Source organism: Emys orbicularis, chromosome 7 (genome assembly GCF_028017835.1).
Source record: "Emys orbicularis isolate rEmyOrb1 chromosome 7, rEmyOrb1.hap1, whole genome shotgun sequence".
NCBI lineage: Eukaryota > Metazoa > Chordata > Testudines > Emydidae > Emys > Emys orbicularis.
This window is the reverse complement of record NC_088689.1, coordinates 36532628-36548872: the sequence shown is the minus strand read 5'-3', so window position 1 is coordinate 36548872 and position 16245 is coordinate 36532628. Positions and strand designations below refer to the sequence as shown.

The 16245-nt window shown below is 40.3% G+C and overlaps 1 protein-coding gene across 2 annotated transcripts in view; it reads left to right on the top strand.

Moving 5' to 3' along the window:
- A1CF (APOBEC1 complementation factor) overlaps positions 1 to 16245 on the top strand; it is a 34629-nt gene that overhangs the window by 14150 nt on the left and 4234 nt on the right. The window contains exons 6-9 of one of the 2 annotated variants that reach the window (XM_065407726.1): positions 3021 to 3118; positions 5059 to 5332; positions 8652 to 8836; positions 13819 to 13955. In XM_065407726.1, coding sequence (XP_065263798.1) covers positions 3021 to 3118; positions 5059 to 5332; positions 8652 to 8836; positions 13819 to 13955 — 694 coding nt within the window. Of the gene's footprint in view, positions 1 to 3020; positions 3119 to 5058; positions 5333 to 8627; positions 8837 to 13818; positions 13956 to 16245 lie in introns of both variants that reach the window. The other variant, XM_065407724.1, reaches the window with a different exon arrangement.

The window sequence follows — 16245 nt, the reverse complement described above, 5'->3', positions numbered from 1 at the left end:
TCGCAGGAAACAGAAACAGATGCATCTATTTTTGGTAGGAAAATCAATTACTCAGGTTGGTGCTGAATGTCACAGTTCCAAAAAAATTGGTACTGGCAGCACAGTAAATAAAGGTGAAAAACTACAGCAGAAGTAGATTCAAAAAAGTACAGAAAACTTTGAATTGGATTCTAGATGAGCAATGCTGCAAAGAATGGCCCTTTTGTTTTCTCAGATTGCCTCACACCCTTCTGTCATAGAGTCGTCTCCATTGCAATAATTGTGGAATTCAATTAACCACTAAACCAGTGATCACCTGGGTCTCTGTATGAACAAACTAAACAAAGAATGCTGAAATTAGAACAATATAAAATTAACATGGCACACATTAAGTGAATTAAAAGCTGGCTAAATGATATGTCTCAAAATGTAATTGTAAATGGGGAATCATTGCTGAGCGGGTGTGTTTCCAGTGGAGTCCCACAGGGATCAGTTCTTGGCCCTACACTATTTTACCAATGACCTGAAAGAAAACATAAAACCATCACTGATAAAGTTTGCAGATGACATAAAAATTGGGGGAGTGGTAAATAATGAAGAGGACCGGTCACTGATTCAGAGTGACCTGAATCGGTTGGTAAACTGGGCACAAACTATATGTGTTTTGATACATCTAATTGTAAATGTATACATCTAGGAACAAAGAATTTAGGCCACACTTATCCAGTGCAGGATTCTATCCTGGGAAGCAATGACTGAAAAAGATTTGGGGGTCATGGGCAACATCAGCTGAATGTGAGCTCCCAATATGATGCTGTAGCCAAAAGAGCTAATGTGATCCTGGGATGCATAAACACAGGAATATTGAATAGAAGCAAAGAGATTATTTTACCTCTGTATTTTGCTGTAGGAATTGTTATGAGGAAGTTCTATGGTCATGGAATCTATGAATTTACAACAGTTGAGAATTTGGCCCAATTTTGACTACAGCACAATGCAGTCCATTCTTTATCTGCCTGACCATATCAGACAGAAAAAGAAAAGTTTATTTTAGAGAGACTTGGGCAGCTTGAGTTAGATATTTTGGATGCAAAGCTTTCAAAGAGTATGAGGAAATTAGCATATAGTCCAGGTCTGTCCCATGACCATCTTTCCTTTGGCATACCCATTTTTTGTTCCCATGCCAGCAGGTGCTTATTGTGCATGTTTACTGCCAGCTCTGCTCTTCATGCTGGGTCAGAATCACAGTGCAGGTTCTCTCATGGAAGTTCTAACTCTCATTAAAGTTTTCCTCAGAGGCAGTCCAAATTGCACTTGTTTGCATAAATGTACCTTACAACAGACCCAGTAAGACCTGTTGTATTGATCAAAAAATCCTACATTTTCACTGAAAATCTGTAAACTGATGCATAATCAATACACCATCGATTATAAACTAATTGGATTTAGAGTAACGCTTCTCTCTCTGACCCTTGTTCCCCCCACTCCTGCTGTCTGGCTGATGTGTCTGTATATTCATGTGTTTTTCAAAATTGCTTGGCAATCAGAAGGTAGAACAAATATTCAGAAATCAGGACTGCCTTGCATTCTTCAGGACAGATGACAAACCTGTTCGTTGACTTTATAATGTGTGCTGACACACACATCACCTCTCATGTAGCCAGTGGGGAAACAGGAAAAGGCTCTGATACAAAGTGAGAAAGAGACAAATTATTGTAAAAGGAAACTAGTGCTTCTAAACTTGCTGGCTGTGCTGAGGCTGCCTGGATGTAAAAGTCAGAACAAGCTGCAAGAAATAAACAAAACCAAAGGGAATTTGTATCACACTTACCTAGAAGAAATCTGAATCCATCATGCAAGCATATGACTCCAAATGACATTTTAAGCAAACAGAATGTGAATGTTCTATGGAATCTGACATAATTCAAGAATATATTACATAACCAGCTGACTGTTGCATTCAGCCATTGTAGTGGAGACTACCAGACATAAAAATTCCACTGAGTTAAAATGCACTTGAATACACTTTCTCACTGTAATTTTTTTTTAATTTTTCATATATCTGGTTCTAGAATACTCAAGAGCTTCACTTAAAAGCTAAGATCATGATTCTATTGCATTCTGTAAAGGTTGTTGCTCTATTTCCATTTACTGCCCATGGTTTCCTTCTCAGCCCTGATTTTTACCAAGTCTGATCTAGCTTATCATATATCTGAAAATAGGCCTGCAAGGGTAGCCTTGACTTGTTAGTTAAAAAGGGTTACTCTTACTTTAGTATGTTAATATCACATATATTTAGGTTTACTTTTTCTGTTAAATTAACTGTACTTTTCAGTAACCATAAATGAAAAAGTATCAGAGGGGTAGCCGTGTTAGTCTGGATCTGTAAAAAGCGATGAAGAGTCCTGTGGCACCTTATAGACTAACAGACGTTTTGGAGCATAAGCTTTCGTGGGTGAATACTCACTTCGTCAGATGCATGTAGTGGAAATAAATATGCATGTAGTGGAAATACATATGCAGGCATATTTATACCTGCCTCTGGAAATTTCCACTACATGCATCTGACGAAGTGAGTATTCACCCACGAAAGCTTATGCTCCAAAACATTTGTTAGTCTATAAGGTGCCACAGGACTCTTTGTCGCTTTTTATAAATGAAAAACTAAACCAATGTAGTTTTAAAAAGTACTTGGCAATACCAGGTCTGTAGAATACTTAGTTAACTTAGTTCATTCAAACTTTTAAACTCTGAGAAGTGTAACATTCTGAGTTGGGTAATCAGACCAAATTAAAACTATAGCATGACAGGTTCAGTAATTACTCATTTTGATCATGACGCTACAATCATTTATGCACAAGCTTAGCTTTACACACAAGTAATCTTACTAAGTTCAGTGAGATACTCACATGCATAAGTGTCTGCAGATCAGAACTTTGGTTTATAAAACTGAGTGCTAAAAACACAACCCAGAATGTTAATTCAAATCTGTATTCCTTTGAAAAGACAGTTGCAGAACTAATATCCCAACATTTTTGTAGGTGCAGTTGAAAGAATAAAGAAAATCAGAGACTATGCATTTGTACACTTTAATAACAGAGACGATGCAGTTGAAGCTATGAAAGCCTTAAATGGGAAGGTAATGCTGGACTAGTAGCATTCATAGTATATTGGTGTCATACAACTGTATTTGCTTTTTAGTAATTGTTTGCAATTTATGTAATCAAGTTTCAGCCTTTTGGGTGTTCACAAACTATTCATTTTGACTATTTACTATTTATCTGCATAATGGGAAACTGTCACCTAAATCAAATAGTAGTGTTCTGTTCTGACTCGATGCAAGAAACAGAATAGTGAACAAATGACTAATACTGAATAACAGGTCACAAAATCCCATGCTAGCACTTTGAATACCCTTTCCTTATGTGTCAACAAAAAACAAGGCAATGTGCAATGGTCAAACCAAAACAGCTGTTCAGAATTCAAACAAAGATCTGTAAAAGCTGTTTTTTCTCAGACTTCAGCCAATTTTAATGCCATATACAATTTTGAAATTATAATGCAATAACCAGGTCTTAAGAGTTATTAACTATTTTATTATTTTCATATGTTGCAAATATTGTGTATAATATTATATAATAGTATTACATATTTATCATGGGGTGTTATTCATCCCTCTTTTATTCCTGCTTCTACTGAGGAATCACTTCAAATGTGCCAAATCCTTTCCAAACAAATAGGAATAGCCCCTGCTCTGATGAGTGTAGTTTAAAAAAGTGTATTAACATAACCCCAAATTACATTAATAGGAGCTACACACATATTAAAAATATATTCCTGTGCTGAGAACATGACAGCAAGAGAGGAAATTCAGGATCCATGAATTCAAAGATATGGGATATTTAATCCACACCCTCTATAGACTCTGCATTGCAACTGAATACATGCTTGCTAAGAAAATAAATCCATTTGCCTCTGGTAAAACAAACAGTCATTGATCAGATATAATACAGCTCAAAAACTCTCTTCAGAGAGACTATTTTTCTTGTAATTGCAGTGCTTTTCAATCTAGAAGCTGAATAAAGCTATATAAAGCCACCTTATGCATGTACAAATATACTCCACATGTTCTGAGGTGTGCAATCACTATCTTGAACATCTGTCTTGCGAAAATAGGTAATGCAGTCACTTTTCCATTGAAGGATGCTGCACTACAGTACCTCACATGAAGCCCATTGATACATATTTTGCATCACCTGTTGGAATCAACACTGAAGATGGGGGTACTTACAATTAACATCACAAGGAAAACTGGCTTCCATTTTCATGTGCTCATTATTGTTTTCAGGTTAATATAAATGGTAATGTTTGGGTTAGGGAAGGGGCAAACAGACCTCACCTAATTTTGAACCTTCTCAGAAAATGCAGTTTTAAAATGAGCGGTTGATTGAATTTACACATTACTGTGGGCAGAAGAGGAGGGTCGCTAAGGCTATGTCTACACTTGGAGCTGGGGTTCTGATTCAAATAAGCATACTTGTGCTAGCTCTCAGAGAGCTAAAAACAGTGGTGTAGCCATGGTAGCACAGGCAGCAGTGGCACAGGCCAGCATCTTGAGTACCCACCCACGAGGTCCAGGAAGGTTTGTGCCTGGGGCAGCTAGCCCACACTGCCACTCACCACTGCCTGAGCTGCAGTGCACTATTTTTAGTGCAGTAGCTCCTTGGGAACTAGCATGAGTATGTCACTGGGAGCTGGGAATCACACACTCTAGCTCCAAGCGCAGACATAGCCCAAGTTCCTCTAACCTCACAGCAGCTGCAGGCAGAAGACGAGCAGACTGCCATGGTTCACACATTTTGCAACAGCAGCCAGGGGCCATCTTGCCTTTCTGCCCCTGGGAACATGGCCTCACTGCAGAAGATTCTCAAACTCTTTCAGCCACCCCACCTAAGTAGCTGTGGTTAGCAAAATGCAGAACTTGGCTGGGCTTTTACAAAACAGTCATTATGATGTTGGACATTGTACTGCATTTGTGCTTCCCTTGCATTTTTCCATGCATTTCTCCTTGTTTTAAAGGTGTTGGATGGTTCCCCTATCGAAGTGACATTAGCAAAACCAGTAGACAAAGACAGTTACGTTAGACACACCAGAGGCACAGGGGGACGAGGTACCGTGCTACAAGGAGAATACACTTACACATTTGGACATGTGTATGATCCCGCCACAGCCTACCTTGGAGCTCCAGTCTTCTATGCACCTCAGGCCTACGCAGCTATTCCTAACCTTCATTTCCCTGCCACCAAGGGTGACCTCAGCAGTAGGGGCATTATCCGACCTCCATCTATTAGAGGTAACTCCAGCAGCTATGTCTATGGCAATCCAGAAATCTATCTTTGAAATAGCTTCATAGCTAGAGTAGGAGGTAAATTTATGAAATCAAATATCCATGCACCACATTAAAGCTGTGCATCCATGCATCACATTAAAGCTGGTTCCACTAAAAAGTTTTTAAAAACTTGAGGCATACACCAGTTTTAACTAAATGGAGAAATTAGCATAAACCACCTCGGATTATATGAGTTGAAGCATACCCCCATCACTCAGGGACTTCAGAGAGGACCGTAAATTGGGGCTGCTCCCCCAACTCTTTAATGATCTGAGGAGTGTCCCAAGGTCATTGTCCAATGGTTCCTCACTATGAAGAAACTCCAGCCCACCGTTCTTAGGAGTTCCAATTGCTAGCACTGAAACATTCAATAATCTTCCTGGCACACACAATAGTCTCTCAAATTTCCTGCTTTTCTCAGCTACTTCCTCTTTTTTACACCTACCACAATCTCCATTCACTGGGACAGACCTATGCATATAGCCCAGCGTTCTATAATTCTGCATAGCCTCAGGTCATGCATCCTTTTAAGAAAGCGACTGAAAGCCTTCATACACTGGAAAATAGCCACAGTCTTTGGAACCTCTCCTTTAAAAGGGGATGAGAACCTTCAGGCAGGCTAAGCAAACAAATATATATATATATATATATACTCCCTCATCAGCCCAGGAGAAAGCCGAAAGTCTTTTAACAGTCTCTGAATTACTCTTGCTCCAAAATAAACAAACCAAAATTCCTCCATTTTGTCCCAGGAGGGAAAAAACAAACAAAACAAGAGTTTTCCACTCAAAACAGAACTCCTTGCCCACAGCTGGCTGTTGATTCAGTCCCAGAAGCCTAGCAGTTGATTTTCTCCTCCTTTTAATGGCTCAAGGCTGAGTTTCAGGAAAACTAACCAGTCCCAGGAGATTCAGTGCTCTGTGTATTGACTCTTATCTCCCCACAACCAAGACATTTTCTAGCCAGGCCATTACCCTAGTCATTCTGGGGCTCTAAGCAGCAGTACAGCATCGTTACAGGGAATGAAAAATGAACCTCCAAAACAGAGATGAAAACAAGAAAGTGCTTCACACTGTGCTCCAAGAAGTGGCCATAAGCACCAGCAGCTTACACTGTCGACATTAAGTATCTTTTCAAGTATGTTGACTACAGAGATCAAAACTGGGGGTGGTTTTGTTGCACTATCTTGTTGGTTGGGTTTTAATTTTGCAACAATCAAATGGTTGGTAGTTCAGTCTGGGGTCCTATTATGTCTCACCACCACAGATTTGGATATATAGTTCCAATTTTGATCTATCACAGTATAGACAAAACATCAGGGCCGGCTCCAGGCACCAGCCGAGTAAGCTGGTGCTTGGGGCGGCAGCTTGTAGGAGGCGGCATTCCGCCCAATCCTAGGGCGGCACGGCCGCTTTTTTTGTTGTTGTTGTTCCGCTCCGGACGCCCTGTAGGGGGCAGCGGTGTGGAGGACGGAAGTGCCCTGCAGCAAGCCCGGCAGGGCAGCCCGCGTCCTTCCCTCCCAGCTGACCGGAGTGGAGCAGAGCCCTCCCGGCAGGGGGCACGGCAGGAGGGGCCGCGTGGTAGCGCCCCGCTGAAGCCCTGGCCGCCCCCTTCTCTCTCTCCCCCTGCTCCCTCCCCCCGCTAGCCGGGGCACATCTGCAGGGCATGGAGTCCCCCTGCACCCTGGCTCTGGCCGCTCTGCAGGGGTTTTTTTTGTTTGTTTTTTTTTTGCTTGGGGCGGCCAGAAAGCCAGAGCCGGCCCTGCAAAACATTAACTATTTAACATGATAAAAGGTCATGCTTCTTAGCAGAGTTTTTGTTTTGTTTTGTGTTTTGTTTCTTGTCGGAATGGATAGTATAAGGGATTGGTAAACTTAAGTTTGAAATTACTGGTGCAAATTTGCAGTGACTAGAGGAGCCTGAATGAAACCTTAGGTCCAAAACATTTCCAAAACTAAGGTGTGAATGTTACATATGCCCACTTACTTTATAATGGGCTTAATTAAATTTTGGGGTGTTCAAAATCCAGATCTTCTCACTCATTTCTAGTAGTGACTGAGATCATTAACAACTGACAGCAGATTGATGTCCTAAGTGAAATCAGATGGTGTTCTCAACCCATTTCCAGATAGAAAGATGTCCTAAAGAACACAGTTCTCAGTCTGAAGTCCTCAGTAGAGTTGATTAGGACTGAATTAACTAACCTAATCTCTAACCCCCTATAAATGATCCCTTCAGAGAAAAATCAAGACACGTTGGCTCGATGGTATGGTTTGGGAAATTTGCACTGCTGCTGCCCATGGTTTAGCTTTACTGTGCATATATAAATCTAAAATTACATTAGGAAAATGTGTCAAAACTCCCAAATCACTCAGTTCACTTTTCCTTAGTATGCTCTCACTTGTTAATTTCCTAAATTCCCAAACAATCCTTCTGAAAGGAACCAGTTGTAATGTGAGAAAATGGTCATTAGTTCAAAGAAGGGGGGCAAATCTATGTATTCCAAGTTCATTAAAAATCTTAAATTATACCAATGGGCAGTAATCAATCTAATTTTTCACTGTCCCTTTACTCTTCAACTGTAAATCAGGTTAGAAACATGGCAAAAAATCAAAAGTAATCTGTGCATGAATTCAATGGAAAGTTAAGCCTCATGTTGACTGAACAGAGCAGAGAAGATGGGAAAGTCAGTCAGAAACAACTATGACATTCCTTCTAACTAAAGCATCTCAAGGCACATTAGGAAAACAATTTAAAAGATGATGGGGTAGAGATCTGGTTTATATTGATTAAATTATTGATAATCCAATAGAGAAGTGATACCATAGGAATAAGGACAAGCTTAGTTATATACTGTAATCGATTAGAGTTTCCTGGTTCACCATATCTTCTAATCTGCAATGAATTTTCTAAGGAAACTATGCTGCTCGTAGCTTGCAGCCTGAAATTACAGGCATTAAACATAAATAAACCCCCCAAGAAGTATTATAAAAGCCAGAATGATACAGTTGTGTAGATACTAGCTCTATATTCATGGTATTATTGTATTTTCCTCCAAAGGTAATAAAGAACCTTCCCCTTGCGAGTTCTACTTCATGGTGAATAGTATGGTATGAATCTGCAGCAGTTCTCAGTCAGTCAGTGTTCCTACCCATCTTCTTATCAGAAATCAGTGAATGGGGCTAACTTTTCCATTACAGTAAGAATCAGGGTGATTTTCCGGTGATTTGATTCAGTTTAATGCTTCTTACATTCCTAGAAATTTACATGAATGTACCTGTAGGGGCTGCGGGAGTTAGAGGACTAGGAGGACGTGGATACTTGGCTTACACTGGCCTGGGTCGTGGATACCAGGTTAAAGGAGAAAAGAGGGGAGAAGACAAACTCTACGATCTTTTGCCTGGAATGGAGCTTACCCCAATGAACCATATCGCTTTAAAACCACCTGGAATTAAACTTGCTCCTCAGGTAGGTACAATAAATTAGGAAAAATTGCTCTGGTCAGACCCATATTAGTCTTTTTTTTAATGCTTTCTGAACAATACAATAGATTTAGACCCAGTTTGAATGGTACTTGTTTTGAAAATGCTGATAGTTGATCATAAGTATGTTCACACACTGATCTGCTCATCTTTGAAGGAGACATTACAGAAAATAACTAAAAAATTACTATTGTTATGCCTAAAGAAGGGTTCTGCTGTTTTAGGACCTGTTCCAACTATTCTTGAAGACTACACAAGTTGGATTGAAGTTACTTTTACTATCACTTCAGCCCCAGAATATCCTTGGGAGGTGCACTAATAAAGAGATATCTGCTCAGAAATTATTACTGATATGTTTTATTTTTAAAAACCACATTTATTTTAGGAAGCAATTAAAAAGACTCATTAAAACAGAAAAACATAAAGAATGGGGTCATATTAAAAAAAAGTTTCTGCTTTCCACAGCATAATATATCACAATATTAACACTACATAGCTAAAGGCCTCAAATTATAATAATCATTCCAATATGGTAACAAAATAAAAAATTGTGAACTTAAACATGCCCTCAATTCTCAGCATGTCAGCTCCCATTGACTTTCATAATTTCCATGAGCATTACATGCCAGATCCGAGGGCAGAACTTTATGCATACCGTATAATCAAACATGAAAGACTACTGCTGAGGCTACTGCAGTGAAGCCTCCTTTTAAAGTTAATGTACTGATCCAATCATTTAGTCCTTGACAAAAGCAGAACTCCTACGGAAGTCACAACGTTATTTATAGGTAAGACATGCAAGACTGGGCTCAACACAGATAACAAACTGAAATTAGAGAGAGGCTCAAAACAGAATCCCAGATCAGAACAAAATTCCCTGGAATTTTGAGGGTCTGACCTTCATGATGAACACTCTCTCTCTCTTTAATTGGGCAACGCAAAATTCTCAATTCAGACCATCCTGAATTTTGGGGAAGTTCTGGACTGGATATAAACTTATTGTTATTAATACTTACCATCACAGTAGTACCTACAGGCTAAGGCTGGTCACAAATTTTCTGTCAAAACTATTTTTCAGTGGAGAATTGGATTTTTGACTAAATGTTTTTTTGCAAAAAATTTCTGTTCTCCGTAGAAAACTCTGATATTTCATCAAAATATGGAATACCTGAAAACCTAAACATTTCAATTTAAAAATAGCACCGCAGTGCCTGATAGGAGGTGTAGTTCGGGTACCTCATGCTCTCATTCTCCTTTATAGACTGGGCTCCCTGGTTGGACGATATCTTCCATGATGCACCACTTAATCTCACATGGTGGGATTTATGCTTCTAAATCACTTAGATGTTTTTGAAAATGTTGCCCTTGATATTTAAAAGCGACACTGCTCATTATAAAAGAGGTCTGTTAATTAGCCCAGGAAACGTAGTAGAATGCATATTGCCTCTAAAATATGGTTAAAAACTTCTCTCTCTCCAATCACAAGTATGACTATGTGAGTCTCCTGAGAATCCTGTGTCCCTGTGCCCAGAAGCTGTTCTTAGATAGTTATCGATGAATTATCTCTAAAGATTTTAAGGATATACAAGAGACAAGCTGAAATATAACTGATACTGACATTTATTTAATATGAAAATCTTCCTGATAAAGCTGTTTCCTTAGGAACATACAAAATGTTGTCACAGGGACAAATTCCGAGGTGGGTTTAAGTGAATCTAAGCCTGGGACACTACTCTGGTGTAATTCATACTTTCTTCAGTATGTAAATTATACCAGTTGAGCAGCAGACTCTCTGAGAGCACACCCATGTCCAAATATAGAATTTACACTCCCTTTCACATCACTTCTGCATTTGGCCTACTGAATCTAAAAGAGTCTAGGGTATTGTAGCTGACAGGCTAAGGAGTAAAAAAAAATTGTTTAGAAGGAAAAACAACTAATACGCAGATATAAATTAAAGTACCACACACACATACACACACACACACACACACACACACACGGTGGTAGGATAGAAGAAGGTATAAATTACAGTAGCTTAGCTTCCCCTTTGAATCTGGTCAATATTATTCATTAATCTAGATCCATTTCAGAGTGGCCCTTCCAAATTCTGTTTCCTCTCCCCAGCTAAGTTTTTATATATATGTACATGTCTCACATGGGATTTCAATACTGATAGGACATCTTAAAATGGGCCTAACCAGCTATTCATAAACTAGCTTTGGACTGTGGTGGCTAAATATTTTAAAAGCAGCTTCTAAAATTTTGCCAGCAATTTTTCATATTTAAGATTCTGCATGTGCAATTTTTCATATCTAAGGTCTTGCATACACAAACATTTGCCCTTTTGCACACAAGCTGCATTTATACATGAGAATCAGGTAGCTGCCTAACTACCCCATTTATGAACAACTGCCATTTGCAAACTCAAATCTGAGTTTTTTATGCAAATAAGAATTTTAAAATGAAATTGAACATATGTAAAATTTTAAATGTGAAAAATCACTAATGCAGTTTTGATGGATGGATTGTGATGCCTTGAAAAACATAAGCTTGTGCGTCCAGAGCAGTACTATAAGAATGAATAGCCTGCACACATTTATAAAACAAAGATAAGGTCTATCACATTAGAAGAGGGATGTTCTTGTGGATAAATCAGATAATAGAATCAGGAGACCTTCCTCTATGACTTTTTGAAGTCTATTTACTGCCCTGTGCCTCAATTTCCCCATTTATAAAGAAGTAGAATTAATACTTTCCCAGCTAAGAGGAGAGCCGGGAGGTAAATTTACTAGTGTTTGTAAAGCACTTTGAGCAAATTTAAGTGCAAATCTTTACAACACTAAACAAACAGTTTAGAGGAGGCAGCCTTGATGAAAATTTAACTGGAAAACTCCTGATAGTCTTTTGTGCAGTATCAGAGGGGTAGCCGTGTTAGTCTGAATCTGTAAAAAGCAACAGAGGGTCCTGTGGCACCTTTAAGACTAACAGAAGTATTGGGAGCATAAGCTTTCGTGGGTAAGAACCTCACTTCTTCAGATGCACTTCTTGCATCTGAAGAAGTGAGGTTCTTACCCACGAAAGCTTATGCTCCCAATACTTCTGTTAGTCTTAAAGGTGCCACAGGACCCTCTGTTGCTTTTTGTGCAGTAGTGTGTTTCCATTTTAAGGTCACTGAACATGGTAGATGGTAGAGCTACTTGATCAGGATACACAAGTGAATGAGGACAGACACAGCAATTGTTTTTAGGCAGCAGGTTGCAACTTTGTTAGTGCTCTTCTCCAATGTTAATCTTTCACCAACCTTGTCCCACATCTCTCAATAACGGGCATATATGTGGGTTCAGTGAGGGGTTTACATAGCTCCTATTATATAACCCATAACTCAGAGCAGACTCTCCACTGCCTACCCCAAGAATTCAGCTTGCTTTGCTGAACCTTCTCATCTTCCCCCACTTTCCCTACAAAGGGGACAGAGGCTACCAAAGAGGGTCTGCACAGACTCATGTACCACTGCCATTTGCAAACTCAAATCTAGTCTCCCTCTTGCCCATAGACCTGGGGTCCACCAGCAAAAGGCTTTTAGCTCTTCTGGTCGCTGGCCCTTTGGCCTTCTGTCCACACCAGACACCGGCTTCAAGTTGCGATGAACTAACATTCATAACTTTCCTCAAATGAAATTCCTAAATCCTATACCTATTTAACCTGAATGTGCCTTCCCGATACTATGAGGAAGGCAAAAAACTCCACTAGGCCATAGCCAATTTGGCCCCAGTGGGAAAAATTCCTTCCTGAACTTTTAAACAGGCAATTAGTCAGACCCAAAGCAACATAAAAACACAGTTCCTATATTATATAACTATCAGGAGGGAGGGTGGGTGAGTTTAGCTAAACATGGGGCAAGAGGCCTGTACTGGGGTTTAAGTAAATGATTGTGGGAAGCAAGAACCAGTCACCTTGCATCTCCCTCGTTGGCCGATGAGCAGCGGAGCACCCAAGGGGATATGGGCCTTCCCCTGTATACACTCCCCCTTTAATTCTAAAGCCAACTGGCACCTTGAGGAGCCAATCAAGATTCATATCCATAAAATTGGTGGATGACATTGTCTGAACAAACAACTGGCTTGGGCATCATTAATAGAAAGCTATTTAGAATAGTGAGCCCCTAGTAGAGCTCTTAATTATCAGTATTAAGACTGATTTGGGACACTCTATATATTCAGTGATTTGGAAGAAGGAGTATAAAGTAGGGTGATAACATTTGAGTACAATCATTTATTTTGTGGAATAATATATTGTGGAAGAAACAAACTCCACTCTCAGTTAAACCCTCTCTTTCTTCCCCTGCTTCCACACAATGTAAAGGAAGAGGGCAATACCAGAATTTCTATTACAGACCAGCAGCATCAGCAAGCAAGTAGCCTCTGCAATAAACTGGGCAGAAATGTAACATAACTAGGTTTTAGGCAAATAATTTGGAGAGGGGTACACCCCCACTATTCATTCACTACACACCACTAAGCAGGAGAAGAAGCAGAGAAAAAGTGAAGGATAATACAGTCACAATTCTTTAACAGACGCTAAAAATGCAGAATTCTGGAGCGCATAAATGAGGTAATGAATAGAAGTCAAAGGAAATTATTCCAATGCTGCATCAAAGTAAAACAGTTAATGGACTAAACTGAAAATACATCAGATTCCGTGGTGTGACAATTATCTTCATGAATTAATTGATTGTTGAACGTTTAAGTTGCTTACATTATTCTTAGATTTTATGACCCTTTCAACCTCCAAAACTTGGTGTGTGTGTGTGTGTATATATATATATATATATAAACTAAGAATTTGGTGCCTATAATCTACAGATGAAAACTCATGGAAAGCAATATATTTGTGCAGCAGGTAGGGCTGGAGATGGGCCAGAACATTAAAATGTGGTTGTAACTGGTATACATTTTTCTCTTATAGGTCTTAGAAGAAATCTGCCAGAAAAATAACTGGGGACAACCTGTTTATCAGCTTCATTCTGCAATTGGCCAGGACCAAAGACAACTATTCCTATATAAAATCACTATTCCTGCCCTTGCCAGCCAGAATCCTACTATGTATGTAACTATTCCATTTCGTATGGTTTTTATTCAGTTTTTTTTAATTTTCTATTTATTTAGCATCATTGCTAGAATCAACTACATAGGCCACTATTTATTATAATTTTAGATTTGGAGAGGAAGGATAAAGTTCTACATTGAACAAGGAGGATAAAACAAAACATTAGATAGCTACTCATTCAGTATGCACTATCCATCCTGTCTACTAAATGAGGCAAGAGTCCTGTAGAAAAAATAGTACATGATCAGGTAACTAAAGGCTGTATCAAAGCATATGTATAAAGGAGACAAATTAAAGTTGCACAGGCAACCTTAATTCTGGAATTTCCTAACTTTTAAGTAATTGACTTTGCAACCTTAATAATGTTTTTAAATAGCTTTTGCTGGGTAATTTCTTAGGATTTTTAAAAAGCAAACTGAATAAACAGAAATTCCATCAAGTGGCATCACATTGATACCCACATGGTTCATCAGCAGGTTTGGAACCTTTAGACCCACCTCAGACTTCTGTCACGTGAGCTAATAGCAGTAGTGGGCTGTGATCCTCTACATGAACCATCACTAGAGCAGGATTCATCACACACTCTGCTAGTGGGTTTCACAGGTATTTGCTGACAACAGAGGAATGGTGAGATTCAGGAATCTTGGATTCTATTCCCTGGTCTGTAGAGGCTCAAACTCTTCTGCCCGTTCTCCTCAAGCTTGACTCTTTCTGCCTTGTCCCCTCCAACTTATCCCTGTCCAAGGCGCAACTCTTCCCCACCCTACTACTCATCCCAGTCTCCTTACCTACCCAGTCCTAATCTCCACTCCTCAGGCTTCTCATACCAGTCTGTCAAGGCTCCTTCCCCACTCTGAACTTTAGGGTACAGATGTGGGGGCCTGCATGAAAACTTCTAAGCTTAACTACCAGCTTAGATCTGGTCCGCTGCCACCACTCCCAATGGGCTAACTCCCTTCCCTGGGTAACCTTGAGAGACTCTTCCACCAACTCCCTGGTGAACACAGATCCAACCCCTTGGATCTTAAAACAAGGAGAAATTAACCATCCCCCCTCCTTTCTCCCACCAACTCCTGGTGGATTCCGATCCAATCCCCTTGGATCTAAAAACAAGGAAAAATCAATCAGGTTATTAAAAAAGGCTTTTAATTAACAAAAAAGGTCAAAATCATCTCTGTAAAATCAGGATGAAAAATAACTTTACAGGGTAATCAAACTTAAAGAGCCCAGAGGAACCCCCTCTAGCCTTAGGTTCAAAGTTACAGCAAACAGAGGTAAACAGTCTAGCAAAAAGTACATTTACAAGTTGAGAAAACAAAGATAAAACTCACACGCCTTGCCTGACTGTACTTACAAGTTTGAAATATGAGAGACTTGTTCAGAAAGATTTGGAGAGCATGGATTGATATCTGGTCCCTCTTAGTCCCAAGAGTGAACTCCCCCCAAAACAAAGAGCACAAACAAAAGCCTTCCCCCCATCAAGATTTGAAAGTATCTTGTCCCCTTATTGGTCCTTTGGGTCAGGTGTCAGCCAGGTTACCTGAGCTTCTTAACCCTTTACAGGTAAAAGGATTTTGGAGTCTCTGGCCAGGAGGGATTTTATAGTATTGTACACAGGAGGGCTGTTACCCTTCCCTTTATAGTTATGACACAGTCCCAGTCCCCTTGCCCAGCTAGCTGTAGTCTTCCTCCTTCCAGGCTCAATCTCCCCCCCCAGTTCCTTCTCCCCAGACATTTGTCCAGCCAGTCCCAGTTCCCGCCCTCCTAGCCCCGTAGTTAATCTGCCCCCCCCACACTCAGCCCCTGGTCTCCAGTCACCACCCTACCCTTATATATCTTGCTCATCCCCACTGTCTCACAGACCCTGAGTTCCTCGTCCAAATTCAGTGTCCACCCACCACTGGCTGCTTGTCCCAGTCTGTTTGTCTAGTCAATGCCAGTTCTCCCCCTATACCCCTGCTCCTTGTCAGATCTGACCCTCCCTCCCCACAACTCCCAGTATCCTTCTCCCCCTGCTACCAGCTTCCAGTCCCAGTTTCCACCCCCCCCCACTTCCTTGTTCCAATCTACTCCCTCTGACCCCCCTGGTCCAGCCCTTGTCCCCCCCTGCATTCAAAACCAGAAGTCTCTTTCTTCATGTTGCCGGGGTCCAATGGGGGTTATGGTGGCACTGAGAACACTGAAGAGACAGGCTCCATGCTCTCAGTTCTGGTACTCAAATACAGCCTGGCCCTGCCCCGTCCAGCCCTTATAAGAGCAGAGCTGCAAATGCAGGGATAGTCATGC